We start from the raw sequence: 18,327 nt of genomic DNA on the forward strand, positions 1-18,327 counted from the left end.
GAGGGAGAGATGACTTCCCTCTCATTTCCCACAGCATTTTGTACCTCCCTGCACTTGTCACACAGTGTTTCATTTGTCAGAAAGTGCTTTGGAGGTCCCAGAACCAGAGTTCGAATCTGGTCTCAGACACTACTTAGCTGCTGGATCATGGTTCAGTTCTTTACCCTCTCTAAATCTGCTTCATTATCTGCAAAATGAGAATAAACCCTGTTTCATGAGTTTGTGTTGAGGAAAGGCTTTGTAAGCCTTAAAATACCAAAAGGGAGCTTGTATTTGGATCTGTGTCATATCCTTGAAGGGAGGAGGTATGCCTATGTCATCTCCTCCAAGGCCTGGCATAGAAGAGAGAAGGTACTTGTGTGGGTTCAATTGTGTCTCACTCTTTGTGACCCTAAGGACTATACTGTCCCTGAGGTTTTCTTAGCAAAGATGCTGGAACAGTTTAGCCATTTCCTTCTCCAGTGGATTAAGGCAAACAGGGGTGAAGTGATTTGCCCAGGGTCATGCAGCTAGTAAGCGTCTGAGGTTGAATTTGAATTCAGACCTTCCTAACTCCAGACCCAGAACTCTAATCACTGGGCCACCTAGCTGCCTCCTTATGTACTTACACTATCATAAACCTGGGAGGAACCTCTCAGATATGATTTTGTCCAAACACCTCATGCTGCAGATGAGAAAACTAAGGTCCAGAAAGTTTATTTTTTTTCTGTTTTTAAATTAAATTTTATTTTTTCAATCAGCAAAAATCCATCTTATCTCCTTTCCACCCCACCCTCTCCAACTGAGATCTAAAGGAAAACAAGACCCCTGTTAAAACATGTATAGTCAAGCAAAATCAAATTTCTAAATTAGGACTAGGGAGTTTCAATGATTTTGCCTACAGCCACAAAGGGGACAGGCACAGGTAATAGAACCCAGGATTCTCCAGCTGGTGACAACCCACTCTGCTGATGAATATTTGGTGACTTGAATTGGAAAACAGTACTGTGTAATCTTATTCATTCGTTACTTAATTCAGCCAAGGCTTATCCAGGACCTGCTTATGTATAGGCCACAGTTCAAGAGCTGGAGGATGATACAGGGATGAGGACATCCAGCCTGCCCTCAAGTTCTTTACTGACAGTCTCATAGAGCTCAAAGTTGGAAGGGACCTTTGAGTGCAAACATCTAGGTGCCCAAGTCTCTGCGCGGTTTTAAGCTTTAATAGTCCCAAACTACACTGAGACTTTTGGGACACCCTCTAGAGAGGAATAAGGCACAAACTAACAACAAGAAGAAATGCAATGTGATTAAGGAAAAAGACTGATTCAGATAGATAGAGGATTTATTAAGCTCTTACCATGTTCCAGGCACGGTACCACATGTTTAACGGAGAGACTGATGGACTTGGGAGTCAGGAGACCATGGTTCGAACGATGACTGACCCTGTGACTTAACCTCGTTCTTACAGTAATTAAGTTCACACAGGCCTTACGGGATAGCTGGTTGTGAGGAAGAGGCTTTGTAAATTTTAAAGTTCCCTAGAAATGTGAGTCACTGATATTCCAGAGTGCTATGAGCCAGTCCCATGGGCATACAGTTGTGTATTACAGGAGCAATATACACGCCCATGAATAGACATAAAATACGCGCAGGATTCTCTAATAAGATGCCCTGCTGCCCAGCTCCAGTTCGGGGTAAAACAGCTTCCCTTCTCAGTCGCGCCGAGTAGGCGTTCCCACCGCTCAAGGACTCCTCCACCCCGCCCCCGGCCCGGCCCCCCCCCGGCCCCTCCCCCACTGCCCCGGGGCTGCCCGGCTCGGCCCCGCCCTCGCCCTCCTCGGTCCCCCTGGGCTGTCCTCAGCGCGCCCGCCGGGCTCCGTCGGGCGGGGCCCGAGAGTCCGGGGCCGGGGGGGCGGAGCCAGGCCTGGCCCGAGCGGGAGTGACGCCGGGCCCCGCCCCGGCCCGCCCCTCCCCTCTCCCGTCCCGTCTTCCCGCCCCCTCCCCTGCACTCCCCGTGCCGTGGAACGCTCGGCCCGGCGGATACCTCGCTGGTTCCATTGAGAAAATCGAGGCGGAGCGGCGGCGAGCGGCAGGAGCCGGGGCTCTCTCCGCCTGCCACGAGCTCAGCGCACGCCGGCCGAGCCGCCGCCGCCTGCTAGCCCGCCTGGCTTGCCCGGCCGCCCGGCCGCAGCCACAGCTCGCCCTGCTCCGCCGAGCCGGGCAGGGGGGGGCATCCCCCCCTCGCCTCCCGCCTCCCGCGGCGCTCTGCGGCTCCGCAGCCACCGGGCCGAGATTGGGGGGCGGGGGGGAGGGGGGCGGGGGCGCCGCCGGGGCCGCCGCGATCCGGGGCCGGCGGCGAGGGAGCTCCCCGGGCGCAGAGAGTGCGTGGCGGGCATGAGAGGCTGCGGCCGCCGCCTGCGTCCCTGGAGCCCGTGCCCGACCCGCGGCCGGCCGAGCACTTAGAGGGAGGACGGGAGCCGATCGCTGGAGAGATGTCCAGGAGAAAACAGAGCAACCCCCGGCAGATCAAACGTAAGTGGCAAACTTTGGGCATCACGGGAGGAGGTGGAGGAGAAGGAGGAGCCGGGACGGGCGGCGGCTGGCCTTGGGGTACCCCCTCCTTCCCCAGCCTGCCGACCTCGACCCGCTTCTCCCCTGCGCGGGCTGCCCACTGTTTCTCCTCTCCCTTCACCGTCTGGAACTTGAACGTCCGCCGCCGCCGCCGCCGCCGCCGCCAGCTCTAAGCGCCCCACCCCCAGCAGTCCCCCAATTCCCCTGTTAAATAGGACCCTTGGCCCCCCGAGGTAGCACCGCTACGTCTGCGAACCCGACCGGAGGGAGGGGACCCTGACCGAACTCGAGGCGGCTCTGTCTCCCGTGGGATCTCAGTGTCTCCCTGGCAGACAGCTGCCCAGATAAAGTCTGTATTGTGGCTCGGCCCCCTCCCCCCCAGTCCAGGTCCTCCCCTTTCTTGCCTCCCCCTCCATGCCATTTTGGCGTCTCTTCCGAGCGTCCTTCACCCTTCACCCAGCCTCTTCCCTAGCTACTCCCGGCTCCCACTCCCCACAGTCATCCCTTTGGTAGTCAGTCTGTTGCCGCCTCCTGCAGTGTTGGCTGTTTGCAGTGACATGTAATCTAATCTCCATAGGGCAGATCTGAAATGTATAGACGTGAGCTGCCGCTTGTACTGTATGGTCCGAGGAGGCGGGCGGCGGAGTGAGGGGTGAGGGGGGGAAGAAGGACGATTATTATTTTTAATTTCACTTGTGACTAGGGGAAGTTTGAGCCGTGCTAAGTGGGTTTACTGGTCTCTCCCTTTCCCTCCCTCCTCCCCTAGCTTTCACAGAGATGTTTCAGCCAGATAAGGCAGCCTCTGATCTGGGTGGAGATAAAGTTTAAAATATTCCATTCTGCAAGTCCCATCCTGATAAGATCACTCTGTCGGGACGGGCTGAAATTGTGATCTTATCTGCCCAGTTTGACTCTCACAGTCTTTGTATTAAGAAAGAATGAGAGAGAGAGAGAGAGAAAACATGAGAGATCATGATTATCTAGGAGTTTTAAAAAGCCATTTAGAGTCAGTGAGATGTCCAACTGGGGGTTTTCTAAGATTTTTGGCTACTTTTAATTTTTCTTCTGAAAACCTTGTAACCTCAGCTGCTGGGTCTTCCCTTGGCTGCCCTCACCCTGCCATTCTTGTTGGCTTTTGAAAGCTAGAAGGAGGGACTGGTGAAACCCTGATAAAGTATCTTGATAAAATCCAGACCGAGACCACCAGGCTTTGCTTTATATGTATTTCAGCTCCTCCCTCCCTCATCCACCGCCCCCCCCCAGCCCTCTCTAGCTGATAGCGTTGCCTTGGGTTGTCGTTCTCCTAGGGAACGGAGCTGATCTAGCCGGGAGAATCTGATTTCAGGTCTAGCAGAGATGAAAGAGATTGCTGTTGTATATTCAGGGTGTGTGTGTGTGGGGGGGTGGAATTCTATGAAATTGCTGGAACTTTTCCACTAATAGGAGTTACCTGCTTCTGTTTCTAATCCCTCTCCCCCCCCCCCCTCCACGGTCCTCCCTTCTATCCCCACCCCCTCTAGTAGATCTAAGTTATGGATAACACTCAGATGGATGGATAGTTTGAACACGCCCCCGTAGAACAAATGTTGCTTTTATCAGCCTAGAGAAATAATTGCCGTCTTGAGTGGCATCTACCTGCCAGCCTGACTGGGCGATGGCTCAGCTGAGAAGTCTTGATCCAGTCTAGAGGGGAAAGATGGGAATACTTAGTTTTTCCCTCTTGCCCCCACATACACACACACACACACACACACACACACACACACACACACACACACACACCACACACCACACATATTGAGACCCGGGATTGGGAGGTCTGCTCGGGAGAAGTAAAGTGGGTGACTAAAAGCGGGCTGCTTTCGATGTTCCTTTAGACAGGCCATTCCAGCCGAATTAGCTGAAGTTAGTTCTGATGCTTCAGCTGGTGGGTCGGTGGCTTTGTACCCAATCGAGATGCTGCTCCCTGCCTAGGCAACAATGCTGATCTTTTTCTCGATAAAGCCTATTTGAGGCTAGTGCACGCTCACTGTGTGTGCATGAGTGTGTGACAGGAAGCCGGCATCCTCACAATCGGTCTGGCTTCCCACTACCCCGGTACCCACCCTAACAATAACTTATTAACGTGGTCGTTGGGGTTAATAATAGTGCTGAGCGCCGAGTTCTGCTGGGCTGGGTGGGGAAGTGTCGGGAGGTCTCTGCGGGAACCGCTGTTAAGCATCTGTTTCCCTGCCTTTCCCCTTCACCCCTGGGAGATGTCTGCCGCTTTAATGCTTAATAAGGAGTAAAAGGTGATCCCAAGATGGATTGCGATGCCGGCCGGCCGGGGCAGCCTGCTGCATGTTAGTGGGAAAGCTGAGCAGCTGGGGAGCTCAGCTCCATCTCCGGGCCCCTCGGCTTTCTGCAGAGATGGCAAGGAGCCGATAAAGTGGGAGCCCCATTGATCGCCTAGAGATGCAGATCGCCCAGACTGATCAGCCCCAAACTGTCCTGGACCCTTTCCATTCTATCAGCGAGTAAACAGTCCTTAGAAGCGGGAAGGCTGTGCAGAGATGACCGTTTACCACAATCGTAGCGCTCCCCATTCCCACCCCTTTGCCCTCCTCTCCCCCAGGAGAAGAGAGGGCACCTGGATCCAGGTTCTGGTAATCCTGCGCCTATAATGTGCAAACCCGACCTGTTTACAGCAAGTATACTTATATCATGTCAACTGGAGTATTAAAACCTCCTGCAGATTCCTATCTGCTCTCTTGTTTTTTTTTCTTCTTCTGTGCCTCTGTTATTGCCCCCCTTCTTTTTTTTTCAGCTTGATGAGAATTGCAGATAGACTCAAAAGGGAGATCTCAGGTTAGAAGGAGATTGCCAGAATTGATAAAGCAGAGACAGAGAAAGAGACTGTGACAGAGAGACATTGGACTATATTCAGTATGTAAAATTGTGATTTTTTTTTCCTTCTGACCAGTGCCAGACCAGGACAGGCCAGATCAGATCCTCTTGGAATGAGGAGTCCAGTGTCCTTGTCCTCCTCCTGTCTGAGAGTTCCCAGTTGTGCACTACATTTCAGCCTGGCACAGAATGTAGGGGAGAGGACAGAAAGTAAGGGGGCTCTTCCCCCACCCCCCATCCCTTATGTGCACCCCTGGCCATTGTGTGTCTTTTATTTAGGTTGGTTCTGACTTCAGGTTGGATTGTGGACTGAGTTAAGATAGACAAGGCGATTGTGACTGGGTGGTGATGGAATGGCTAACAATTTCAGGCCCTTCCTGTATTTCAAAGGCAATCTCTTGGCGAGATCTCTTCATCTTCTTCCCCCCCTCCCTTCCCTAACTCCCACCCCCTTGGTGGGTTTGGTCCTTTGCTACTCCTTAGATTGTAGGAAATTGATAAATAATTGTGGCTGATTTCCTTGGTGGTAAAGGCTACTTGTCCCTCCCTCTGCCCCCTCTTCCTCATGCCCTGTTCCTCGTCTAAGCCTTAGGAAACCGCCCCCCCCCTCCATGCAGCTGCCTCTTTCTCTCTTTTGTTCTACTCTGAGATAGATGTGCCCAGCAGATAAGCAAGGGAACCGATCACAGCCTCGATAGCCTATTCTGTTTATTAACTTCAAACATGGGAGCTGGGGGCCCACACAAAGTGAGAAAGCTTCAAGCAGCTGTGAGCTGGCAGTTTAGAAAGAGTTGGGACTTTCTCGAGATGGGGGGAACAGATAGGGGGAGACTGATCCCTGACTGATGGGAGCTCATTGGGTACCTGGAATGCCTCTACCTCCTCCCCCCCATTAAAAAAAAGAAATGACCACAGAACTGAAGAGTCTCCCAGTAGTTTGAGGACGTTTCTGCCTGCCTGCCTGTTTTTTCTTTCGGTTCTAGTTTCAGCTACAGTAGATGTGAATTCCTGATAAGCGCTGGGGCCTGATCTCCAGGCTGATAAAGATTGCCAAGCTAGATAAGAGGTGCTTATCTCTACCCACCAGACTGGAGCAGGATTCGCCTATAATAACAAACAGTGAAAAGCAAAGTCGAGGGGGGTGGGGAAAGGGGGCTTCAACAATTTGTTCCATTGCAAATGTGATTAATGCAGGCCTTTTAATTATCTGATTCTGGGGAAGGGGGGGAGGGGAAAAGGAAAAGGGGCTGGCCAGAAAGTAGGCCAAGCTGCCAGGCCAGGGTATTTTATTTTATTTTTTTTCACCCAAACTTGGCAAAATCCATGTCATTGAAAAGAAACTGGTTCTCTGCCACTTTCTTTTTAATTAGGTCCAGGTGGTACAAACCCAATAAAATGGAAGAAAGCTGACTTTTCATGATTATTTGCTGAGTGAAGGAAATGTTTGGTGAAAATAACAGCCTCTTTTAAAACAGATCTCCTCTCATTCCTATGAGATGGTGTGAGATAGGGTGATCTGGGGTTCGTGAGACCTCAGCAAGAGGGAGGAAGTTTTCTGTTGTTTTTGGGATTGTTTGGGGGTTTTGGTTTTTGGGGTTTTTTTGAGGGTGAGGGGAGGAGATTGTATTGTGTTTGATTCGCTACAATTACCTATGCCTAGGTTGGGTTTGGAACTGCTCGTTTCTAAAGTTCAGTCAAAGACAACTGGCTTTCCTCTACCTCCCCCCACCCCAAGGAGTTTTTAATTTCTTGACGTTCTACTGGTTTGGAAAGTAGCCCTGGGAACTCCCTCTTTACAGGTTCTGTTTGCTGGAATTCTTTGTTCAGTAGTGCTCTTCTCTCTCCTGCCCACCCCCCTCCCCCGACAACACTACCGCAGAAAACCCTCGAGTCTCTAAGCTCCCAGTGGACAGGCAGACCTTCCAACCCTCGACACCTTAGGGGATATCAATGGAAGAGCCTCTGGATAGAGGAGACTTGGTTTCTAGTCTCATCTGTCTAACTGGGTGACCCAGGCAAGTCATTTCAACTCTCTTAGTTAAGGTTTCAATTAGGAATTGGAAAAATGGGGATCTTTGAACTTGCACCACCTACTTCACAGGGTTATTTAGGGAAAAGGACTGCAGAAGCATAGAAGCCAGCATAGTTATGAGCTCTTTCTTTTCATTAGCTTAGTCCCATAAGATAAACTATTCAGAATAATGGATTTTTAGGCTTCTCTAAAGTTCCTGAAGGGCCTCCTGAATCATCAAAGGAAAATAGGTGGGATTCCCAGACTTTAGGCCATTTGGGGAGATCCCATCAGTGACTTCTTTGTCTGCCTTCCCCTCCCTCCTCCATCAGCTTCATTTCAACAGCTTGAGGAGCCACCTCCGTCTGCCAATGACCCTCTTCACCTGTTCTCCAACTTCTCCTGGGCACTGAGAGAGTAAGAGGCTTGCTCAGTCTCACTCAAGCCAGTCTAGGTGAGCAGTGGGTCTGGAGCCTTCTCTTCTTGACTTTAAGCCTAGCCTTTTATCCAGTAGTGCTCCTAATAGTTTACTCCACTCTTATAGACCCAGTCTAGCCAATAATTTGTTCTGTCTATCAGAAAGTTAAGTGCCAACTCTGGGGCCTTGTTTTTTCTAAAACGAGGAGGGTTTCACAGATGCTCTCTTTGCCCAGCATTGACAATCCAAATCCTAAAGTGCTACCCTCTCTGACAATCATAGTAGACCGAGAGTTTGGGGAAGATTTGACTCATTTCTAAAACAGGGGTACAGACTCCTGTGACACTTACCTCGGTAGGCCATGGTGGGATTCAGATGAGCTGAAGGATATATGTGAGGCGCACACACACACACGCACACGCACACTTGTCTATAATGTGTGTATGTCTGTCTTGGTTGTTTTTATCTTATCATTCTCTTTGTTCATCAAGAGCCCCCAATTCTCATGCCAGAGAGTCTGGAATTTATTGTGTTTTGGGAGAGAGAAGGTTAGGTAACCTTGGGAGGTACATTTACCAGAAGCTTCCAGAGAAACTGCTCTAGAAATCAAAGGTTTTTGCCTTTGGTATGAGCAAATCCAGGGGCAGCTAGGTGGCTTGGTGGCTAGAGGGATGGGCCTGGAGTCAGGAAGACCTGAGTTCAAATGTGATTTCAGACACTTAGTAGCTGTGCGACCCTGGGCAAGTCACTTCACCCTGTTTGCCTTGGTTTCCTCATCTGTAAACTGAGCTGGAGAAGGGAATGACAAACCACTCCATTATCTTTGCCAAGAAAACCCCAAAAGGGGTTACAGCTGAATAACAACGAATGACCAAATGCAGTCTCCACTTTCATCACTATAGTCTCTCTTACGATGTCTTTTAGTAATCTTTTCAGGGGCCTCGTTCATGTTTGTTCCATGAATGAATTGGGGGCATCTGCTGCAGAGGGGTCCCTATTGTGTTCAAAGTGACTGTTTTTTCTGAAAAAAAAAAGGGGGCTGAACATTTTTTTCTGGGCCCCTGGAGTTCTCTAGCAACCTCAAATCTATCCCCAGCCCCAAATAAAAAACGTATCAAGTCTAGTCAATTCTGTCCCCTGCATCCTTCTCAAATTCATCCTTTTCTACTCAAACATCCATCACTCTCCTTCAGGCCCTCATTCTCTCTCTCCTCAACTATGGCCTCCTAACTGACCTCTCCCAATTCTCGTCCCACCCCTCTCCAGTTTACCTTCCTGACAAAGTGATCCCCCCAAAGCACATTTGCTGACATTGTCACTTCCTCACTCAGGAATCTGCTATGGCTTCTTCTTGCTTCAAGCATAAAATAGAAACTTTATCCTTTGAATCTTTTCACACTCTGGTTCTAACTTACCTTTCCCAGTTATTACACACTTTTTCCTTTAAGAACTCTATTTCAGCCAAGAGTCACCAACTTATGCATCTCCACAAAATCTATTCAAATCTCCTGCCTTTGCCCAGGCTAATGTCTTCCTCTTATATTCCCTCACTTCCTTTAAAGTTTAATTTCTAGTACAGTCTTCTGGAGGAAGCCCCTTCTGATATTAGTGCCCCCCCCCCTTTTTTGGCAAGGCAATTGGGGTTAGGTGACTTGTCCAAAGTCACACAGCTAGTAAATGTCTGAGACCAGATTTGAACTCAAGTCCTCCTGACTCCAGGGCTCTATCCACTGTGCCGCTCAAGCTGCCCCAGTGCCCTCTCTTCAGATATTATTTTGTATCCACATGGTATACATTTTGAATTTATTTTTTTCTGTGTACATATCCCCTCTTCTCCCCTTCTCTCTCCCAATAAAATATGAGCTCCAAAAGGCAAGGTTTCGTGTATTCCACTCCCTGTTCCTGGCACATGTTGGACTCTTTAAAAAAGAAATTCTATTTTATTTTCAGCACATAGACCCTTAATAAATGCTTGAAGAATGAATAAACTGGGGGAGATGCTTTCTGACTTCTGGAGAGAGACCCTGGGGTCCCAACTCCCTTGTCATGGCCAGTTGAATTTTACATGCTATCTTTCCTGATTTTACTCTCATTCACTATAAATGAGCTTGCCAGCTACTGGTCCCCTTCAAAAAAAGGAAGAAAAAAGCCTGGAATCACGGACCGTTAGAGTTAGGAGGAAGGACCTTTGTGTCGTCTCTCACTGGAGGTACAGAATTGGATAGTTAAGAGGGTCTTCTGTGTCCACTCTCGCCCAAACCCACCATTTTATAGATCAGAAAACAAACCCTCAAAAGGGAGGGAACTTGGCCAAGGCCACATAGCTAGGGGTGGCAGAATCAGACCAGAACTCATTTTTCATTCATTCATTCAATGTTTATGGAATGCCTACTATGTGCCAAGTGCAGTGTATGGCTCCTGACTCCCAGTTCAATGCTCTTTTCACAGAATAATCTCATTCTTAGGCCCAACTACCTACTTGATGGTTTAGAAAAACAAACACGTACACATTTTCAAAATTCGATTGTATAAGTAATAAATTAAATCAGGGAATGCTGAGAAGGAGCTTCAAAGCTGTGTCCTCCCTGCGCCGGCCCCCCCAGCAGTCATGGCAATGGGTGACTCTTGGCTGAGAAGCTTATGGCCAAATCAGTGAAGAGGGAAGTGAGAGTCAAGTGCCATTCACCCGAGACTGGCTGCCTCTCCCGCTGGCTGGTCCGGGAGTCATTAAAGTGAACAAAGGCATCCTCCATGGCCTATCACTCCTTTGGAGCTGGTTTCTCTGGCCCGGGGATTGGTAGACCAGAGACAGTGTTGTGGCCTGGGGCTCCTTTTCTCCTCCTGTAGCCCAGTCCTGGGCAGAAGACAAATGAAATTGTTTTCAGAGGTGGTGTGTGTGTGTGTGTGTGTGTGTGTGTGTGTGTGTGTGTGTGTGTGTGTGTGTGTGTGTGTGTGTGTCTGTGTGTGTCTGTGTGTCTGTGTGTCTGTGTGTCTGTCTGTGTCTGTGTGTGTGTGTCTGTGTGTGTGTGTGTCTGTGTGTCTGTGTGTGTGTCTGTGTCTGTGTCTGTGTCTGTGCCTGTGTCTGTGTGTCTGTGTGTGCACGCACGCGCACGCAAATGGAAAACAGCAAAGCCCCCAGAGTTCAGGACAGGCACTAAACCTGAGACTGTTAAGACTAAACTGTGCTCCAGTCTTTCACCTGCCTATCACCTGTACAGCACTGACAGAGAAGACAGGTGTGGGCATGACGGTCATCTTCAAACATCTTTTGTAGCTCCAAAGGGTAGGACCAGGCCTAGGGGAGGACACATTCTGGCTCAGTCTAAGGAAGGAAGCAATTTCTAACTGGTAGTGGTCCTCAGCTCGAAGCTGAGTTGTCTTGTGAGGGAGTGAGTTCCCCTTCACTTGGAGGCATTCAAATAGAAAGGATTCATCTACAGGGCAGGGGCTGGACTAGACCTCTTCTGAGGATCTTTGAACTGTGATCTAATGGCTCCTGAGCCAGTGGTTTTCCCATTAAACCTATACTTTGATGCCCTATTTCAGATCTCTCTTTGCTTACTTGTTAGGGGTAACAAAGTTACAGGGATCAGGATCAACTTTTTTTTTTTAAAATAGAAGAACCATTTTTTCCTGAACTTTTTTCTTTATTTTATGGTTCAGGCATTTTTATTTCTGCAGAGAGACTTGAAGAGGTCAGCGCTGGGGAGTGGGGGAAATCTGGGCAAGTCTCCTACTGAAGTAGGAGAGAATTATACATGGGTCTTTAAGAATCTAGTAACAGTTCCTTTGCAATGACTTGGAAAAATAACAGTAACCCCTTACACATACATCTAGTTCATAGGAATACAGATCCAGAGTTTAGAAGAGATCCCAGAGAACATATAGATTAACCTTCTCATTTTATAGATGAGGAAACTGAGGCCAAGAACATATAGGTAATTAATGTCAGAGGCAGGATTTGAACTGAGATCCCTTGCTTCCTGAACCAGTATTGCTTCCCTCATACTCCTTTTCCTTTTTCAAATACAAGCTCTTTGAATGTCACCCAGCATTACTGCTTCTGGTTGAACTTGGGCTAACCTTGAAGCAATCCCTGAGGGATGCTAGGGAGCCTTTGCCCTGTGGTTGATATTCAGCTGGAAGAGGTAGCCTGACTAGAGATATGCCTCCCTCTTGAATGCCTGATGACATCTAATGTGGGGTTTTGGTGACTCTCAGGCTCTTGGCCTGCTGGCACCAGCCACTGGCGTCTCCATGCTGCCCCTCGCCAAAGGCTACTCAGCTGTTATAGTCTCTGCCCCACTACTTCTCTTGGCAACCTCAGCCTCTCCATAGAGGTCACTCTGCTACAGCCAAGGGGCGGCACTGGAGCATTGCTGGGGATTTAAATGGGTCAGTTGGGGAAGAAAGGAGGAACTGGAATGTGATGCCATTAATTGTACCACTTATCTGCTGTTTCTATGCCAACCAGACGTTCCCTGAGTTTGACGGGCCCGTGAATAATACTCCAGGCCGTGCCTATCTGCCATCAACACGACTCTTCATGGAGGCAGCTGTTGCCTGGTTGATTGGTATCACCTAACCTCCTAGCCCAGTTGCTCGGTCTGGGCACGTAGGCTGTCCTTGTCCTTTCTGCCAGAACTCTCTCTGGTGCCCACCACTGGCCTCAGTTGAGTTGATGTCCAGGGGACAGAGTTGCTCCTTCTTGGTCTAAGCCAGCAGGATTCATTGTGATATAACAGCAAGAGCCCTGGATTTGGGTTTGGGTTCAAATTGTAGTTCTACTACTGCTCATGTAACGTTAGGCCATCCCTTCATCTCTCTGGGTGCTTATCTGTAAAATCAGATCAAAGGTTCTCACCTTTTCTTGTGTCCTGGAGCCCTTGGCCAGACTGATGAAACCTGTGAACCACTCCTCAGAATTGTTTTTGAATGCATAAAATAAATAAATTGCAAAGGATCACAAAAGAAATTGATTATATTGAAATACAATTATCAATTTTAATTTTTTTTGTAACCATTTACAGGCCCTAGGTTTAGAACTCTTGGTCTAGATGATCTCATTCCCTGTAGGTCTAAATTCTATAATCAGAGATGATTCCCTAGATGACCTAATTCCCCCCATTCCCAAGGTCTCCCCAACTGATCCCACCCTTGAAAGCTACCAGAGGTCCATAGACATAATCCCAGCTCTGATTTCTTGGCTTCTAGATATGAATTTTAGAGTGATAGGGCTTTCTATAATGCATAAAAAATGCTCAGTAAACTTAAGAGTTGAGTATAAATGTTAGTTACTCATATGGGCCTCAGGCAGGTCTAAGCCTCCATTTCCCACCTCTGTTCATTTCCACAGAGTGGTTCCGTTCATCCCCCTACCTCCTAGAATCCTTAGACTGTTCATTCAAGACTCAACTGATGAACCACCTATGCCAAGTCTTTGAGTCTCCTCTTCTTGAATATTCTTTCCCTCCTCAAGTGACCACGTTGATATCCAATCTGTGTATGCTGTTTCTCTCCAGTAGAATGTAAGCAAATTGAAGAGATAGACTGTCAACATCTTGTTTTTGGCACCCCACTATCCTCCAGTGAGTAATAAATAATTAACAAATATTTCTTGGTTTGGAATGGCTTTAAGTCCATGGGTACCATTTATTAGCTTCATAGCCATGGGCAAATGGCATCTCATTTTCTGGCTCTGCTTTCTTACTATGTTAACTTGAGATTGGACTCGCTCTCCAGAGTTCAACTCTGCCATTCCATGGTTCCACAGTAAATAGAGATTGCCCCACCCATCGAATAAAACAATCTCAGACCTTTTTGTGGTCTCAGATGGAGGCCCCCAAAGCAGACATATCCCAAGCAGTGACTGCCACCTACCCCCTACCTCTAGGCTGGGTGGGGAGCTGGCAGAGGGAATGGAGTTTGGTGGGAATGGGGGAACGGGACTGGATTGGTGCAACAGTGCAGGGGCCAAGTCCAAGAATAAGTATTTGTGTGTAGCATTGAGATAGGTGCATTGCTGGGATAGTGGGGGCATCTGGAAGCCTGGGGAGGAGTAAAATTTACCCCCTTCACGTCAACCAATCAAGTAACATATAATCACTAAGTACATACCATGTACCAGGTACAAGGGATAGGGAGTGAAAAAAAAAAAAACTACCCCTGCCCTCCAGGAACTTACATCCTTCTGGGAGAGACAAGAATGGTTGTCTGTGTTTCAGGTTGTCTTGCCTTTCTCTGTCTTCTGGACCTTTTGGGCAGTCTGATGAAGCCTGTGGACCCTTGCTCAGTATCATGTTTTATGGCCTACATTCACAGTTGAAGGAAATGTTAAGTTTTAGTAAGAGGTTAGTGAAAATAAATATGGAATTGTTTTCCCATCCAAGTTCAAAGACTTAATTTATTTTGTATTTATACCTTAAAAGATCCATGTCACATCTTCCTAGACCCTCTTCCCACCCCCGCTACTGTTTCATGCTGGCCTAAAACAGCACCTGGAACAGAGTGGGTACTTTAGTTTATTGACTGATCTGCTGAGTCACAAATACTCCCCCAGGACTTCTTGGGACTAAATGAGTTTAGGCCCTTGTTGACATTAAACAGTGGCCTTGGGCCTGGAGAGAGAAGGGAAGGTTGGTCCTGGACAAAGGGCTGATTAGGACCGCTGGGACCCTAAAGATTCATGGGCAGCTTTGGACAAGGTATTGTCATGCTCTGCTAAGTTCATTTCTTTATCTTTCCACTGGCTCACTAAAAGCGGATCTAGTCATCTCCCAGGGCTAGTGTGAGGACCCGGGGAGGGTCCATGGGTATGGAAGCACTTTGGAAAGGATGACTCTATACATAGGATTGAGCATCATTATGATTCATCTGTCCCCCAGAAGACAGATGGGACTTTCTCGTCTTCCTTAGGAATGTGACTCGGAGCTTTAGGTGTTTGCAAAGCCTCAGAGAAGTGGGGCTAGCTGTCTCTTACTCAGCTTATCTCTGTAGCTTGAACCCAGGCCAAGGCACCAAGGGAGGAGCTAAAGGCCCCATCCCAAGGAGAGGTCTACTTAGGGGGCCTATTGCTATCCTTCAGCTCCATCCAATGAAGGAAATTGGAGCCTGATAATTAATATTTTTTCTCTTTTGGGTTCCCAAGCAATGGATCAACAAGCATGTATCAGGGGCGCACTATGTCAGGCATTGCTAGGCCCTGGGATTCCAGAGGCAGAAAAGTGAATCAATCCCTGCTCCCAAGTAACCGTACAACCTTCAGTGTCTGAGGGCTCCTCATCCCTCCCTTGCCAGGTCTGTCCTACCTGATTACTGCCTGCTTGCTGCCTCTCTGGTCTAGGTGTTAGAGTCATGGACCTGCTAGCAGAGCAGCACTGTCCCCCACTTCTGCTGGCTCCCCTCACTCTGTGTTTGGGTCCATTCAGTCATTCTACAAACATTTTATTAAACCAAGCTACATGCCAAGCACTGTGTTAGCAAAGTACTTAGGCAGATTAGGAATTCAAGAACCACCTTGGGCCAGGTTATACCTTATCTTGCCAAGATCAAGCCTCAATCTTACCTCCCCCTTGGGAACCCTCTCACCCTTTATCCCATTCCCCTCCTAACTTCCCTTTATGGATGTCTTCAAGGTAAACTCCTTGAGGTCAGGAGTTTTCTGGCTACTTCTTATTTCCAGTATTTAGCACTGTGCATGGCTAATAGGAAGCCCTTCACAAATGCTCTATCTCTCTATCCATCTCTCCGTACATCTCTCTACTAGAGTGTTCTGGGATTTTTTATTTAGTTGTCTGACTCTTTGTGAACCTACTTGAGGTTTTCTTGGCAGAAATACTGGAGTGGTTTGCTATTTCCTTCTCCAGCTCATTTTACGGATGAGGAAACTGAGGCAAACAGGGTGAAGTGACTTTACCAGGGTCACACAGCTAGGAAGTATCTGAGGCCTGATTTGAACTCAGGTCCTCCTCTTTTCTGACCTCTGTTTCTCCCCCAGCCCCTACTCCATTGCTTTGTACACAGAAGGCCTTTAATAATTGTTTTAGAGTGAATGAATAAGGAACTATTGGAATTCTTGCTACTTAAACGATAGGACCTGGGTTTAAATCCCACCCCTTGCATCTGTCACTCTCCTGCTTTGGGCAGGTTGGTTTTCCTCTGAGACTCAGTTTCCTCCTCTGTAAAATGGTGACATTGGTCTTGCTGGACTCTAAGGCTCCTTCACTTTCAGCTTTGACTCTCTTGTCCTGTCCTTTGGACAGTGGTGCTTTCTGAGATGTAGGGGGGAGGGTCCGTTTCATATAGTCCCACTAGCTTTCTTATCCAATATTTTTTATGTAAAAAACCAAAACAGACACCCATCTCTGATCTTCCATCTCCACTGCTCAATCTCCTTTTTCCTTTGCTATTTTGTTTTTCCAAACTTAGAAGACTTGTGTGTGTGTGTGTGTGTGTGTGTGTGTTTATGTTTTGTAGGGCCTGGAAGGACCCTTCCATTGTGACTGGGTCACCGAGGGCCCGAGGTTGGCAGAAGCTTTATCTACACGTTCATAGAGGGACCCTGGATTCACCTTACTCTAAGAGGGGATCTAAGAGGCACCCACTTTTTCTGCATATCCAGAAAGTAGAGCCCTGGCACTTGGCAGGCCAAATTTCTCTCCCCACCCTAGGCTCCGGCAAGGCTGTTTTTCCAAGGCTTGGGTCAGTCCAGCCCTGGCCTGATTCAGCATTCCAAGGCCATCTCCCTCTCACTGGAGGCCCACAGAGAAGTCTGGCGGCCCAGGCCCCGAGCTCCCCTTCCCCATCCCTCTCACTGGGGGAGGAAGATCCCCAGCTCAGGGACAAAACCATTACGCTCCCCTGCTCACTGCAGCTAGCAATCCTGCTCATTGTTCCTGCAGCAACATGTTTTTGAGAAGGGCTGAGACACAGAAAGGAATGTAACTGTTGACCTTGGTTGGGAATAGGGTTAAGGAGTATCTATGCCAGTGAGTCACTTCAGATAAGGGCCTTCCACTCTGGGCTTCTCCACACAGCCCCTCCACCCCCCCTTTCCCCATCTCTGCTCCCCACCCCCAGCTGGCTGGCTGCTTTCCTTTCCTTCCCTCTCCCTGTTGATCTGTCTCTCCAGTCTGTCGGCCTTTCCATCTGTCCCTCGTGCTGGAGACTTGAAAGCCAGTCAACTCCTGGACTGCTCTCCTAATGCCACTTCTCAACTCATTTGAACAAATATTATTGAGTGCCTGCTGTATACATGTGGGAAGTTTGAGGACAGCTCATCACCAGGGATCAGCAGTTAGAATACTGCCTTGGTGATCCAGGAAGCCCTTCCCAAACCCCTGTTAGTTCTACTGCCTCCCTTCTGTTAATTATTTCCTATTTATTCTGTACATAGTGTGCTTTGTGTATATTTGTTTGCATGTCATCTCCCCTGTTAGATTGTAAGATCCTTGAGGGCAGAAACAGCCTTTTGTCTCTTTTTGTATCCCCCAGGCTTAGCACAGTGCCAGGCACATGTTGTTTAGTCACATCCAACTCTTCGTGACCCCATTTGGGGTTTCCTTGGCAGAGATACTGCAGTGCTTTGCCATTTCATTCTCTAGCTTATTTGACAGATGAGGAGACTGAAACAAACAGGGTTAAGTGACTTGCCCAGGGTCATACCACTAGTAAGTCTCTGAGGCCACATTTGAACTCAGGTCCTCTCCACTCCAGGGCTCATACTCTCTCTGCTTGAATAACTAGCTGCCTGCTTGGCATGTATTAGGCGCTTAATAAATGTTTATCAATTGACTGATGGATAGAATTTAAAGATGGAAGGGACCATAAGTGATCACCTGGTTCAACCCTATCCTTTTATAGATGATGGCACTGAGAGGTGAGGAAGTAGCAGGGCCAAGACCTGGTTCAAACCCCAGGCTTCCAGCACCAAAGCCACGACTTAGTCTACAGGGCCCGGCTGCCAACTTATTCTCTGTCTATGCTCATCATCTTCCTGGTTGAATAAAAGGTCCTAGAATCCTAGATCTGGGTGGGAAGAGACCCCTGAGGCCATCACATTCAACTCCATCATTTTATGGCCATAAAATGGGTGAAACCCAGGCAGGTTTGTTACAACAAGAGCATGACACGAGAAGAAGGATTTGAACCCAGGTTCTCTGACTCCAAAGTTAGTGATCTTTCCATGTACTAGGTCACTTGCTTCCAAAAAAAAAAAAAGTATTATGCAATTGTTCCTTACCTCCTACCATACACACTCACACACATACACACACACACACACACACACACACACACACATTCCATCTCTCTCTCTCCTTCTTACCCTCCATCCTTTTCTTTTTTCCTTCCCCTCTTTCTCTCTTCCTCTATCTTTTTCTTTCTCCCTTCCTCTTTCTTTCTCTCTCTTCCTCTCCCTCCCTCTAGTTCTTTCTCTCTTTCTCTATCTCTCCCTTCCTGT

General features: G+C 48.3%; 1 protein-coding gene across 1 annotated transcript in view; it reads left to right on the top strand.

Moving 5' to 3' along the window:
- The first annotated feature begins 2,343 nt into the window (after nucleotides 1-2,343).
- Nucleotides 2,344-18,327, top strand: part of ZFPM1 (zinc finger protein, FOG family member 1) — a 200,569-nt gene continuing 184,585 nt past the window's right edge. The window contains exon 1 of the mRNA XM_072636304.1: nucleotides 2,344-2,514. Coding sequence (XP_072492405.1) covers nucleotides 2,475-2,514 — 40 coding nt within the window. The 5' untranslated portion in view covers nucleotides 2,344-2,474. The remainder of the gene's footprint in view (nucleotides 2,515-18,327) is intronic.

Source organism: Notamacropus eugenii, chromosome 1, assembly GCF_028372415.1.
Source record: "Notamacropus eugenii isolate mMacEug1 chromosome 1, mMacEug1.pri_v2, whole genome shotgun sequence".
In the NCBI taxonomy this organism is placed as follows: domain Eukaryota; kingdom Metazoa; phylum Chordata; class Mammalia; order Diprotodontia; family Macropodidae; genus Notamacropus; species Notamacropus eugenii.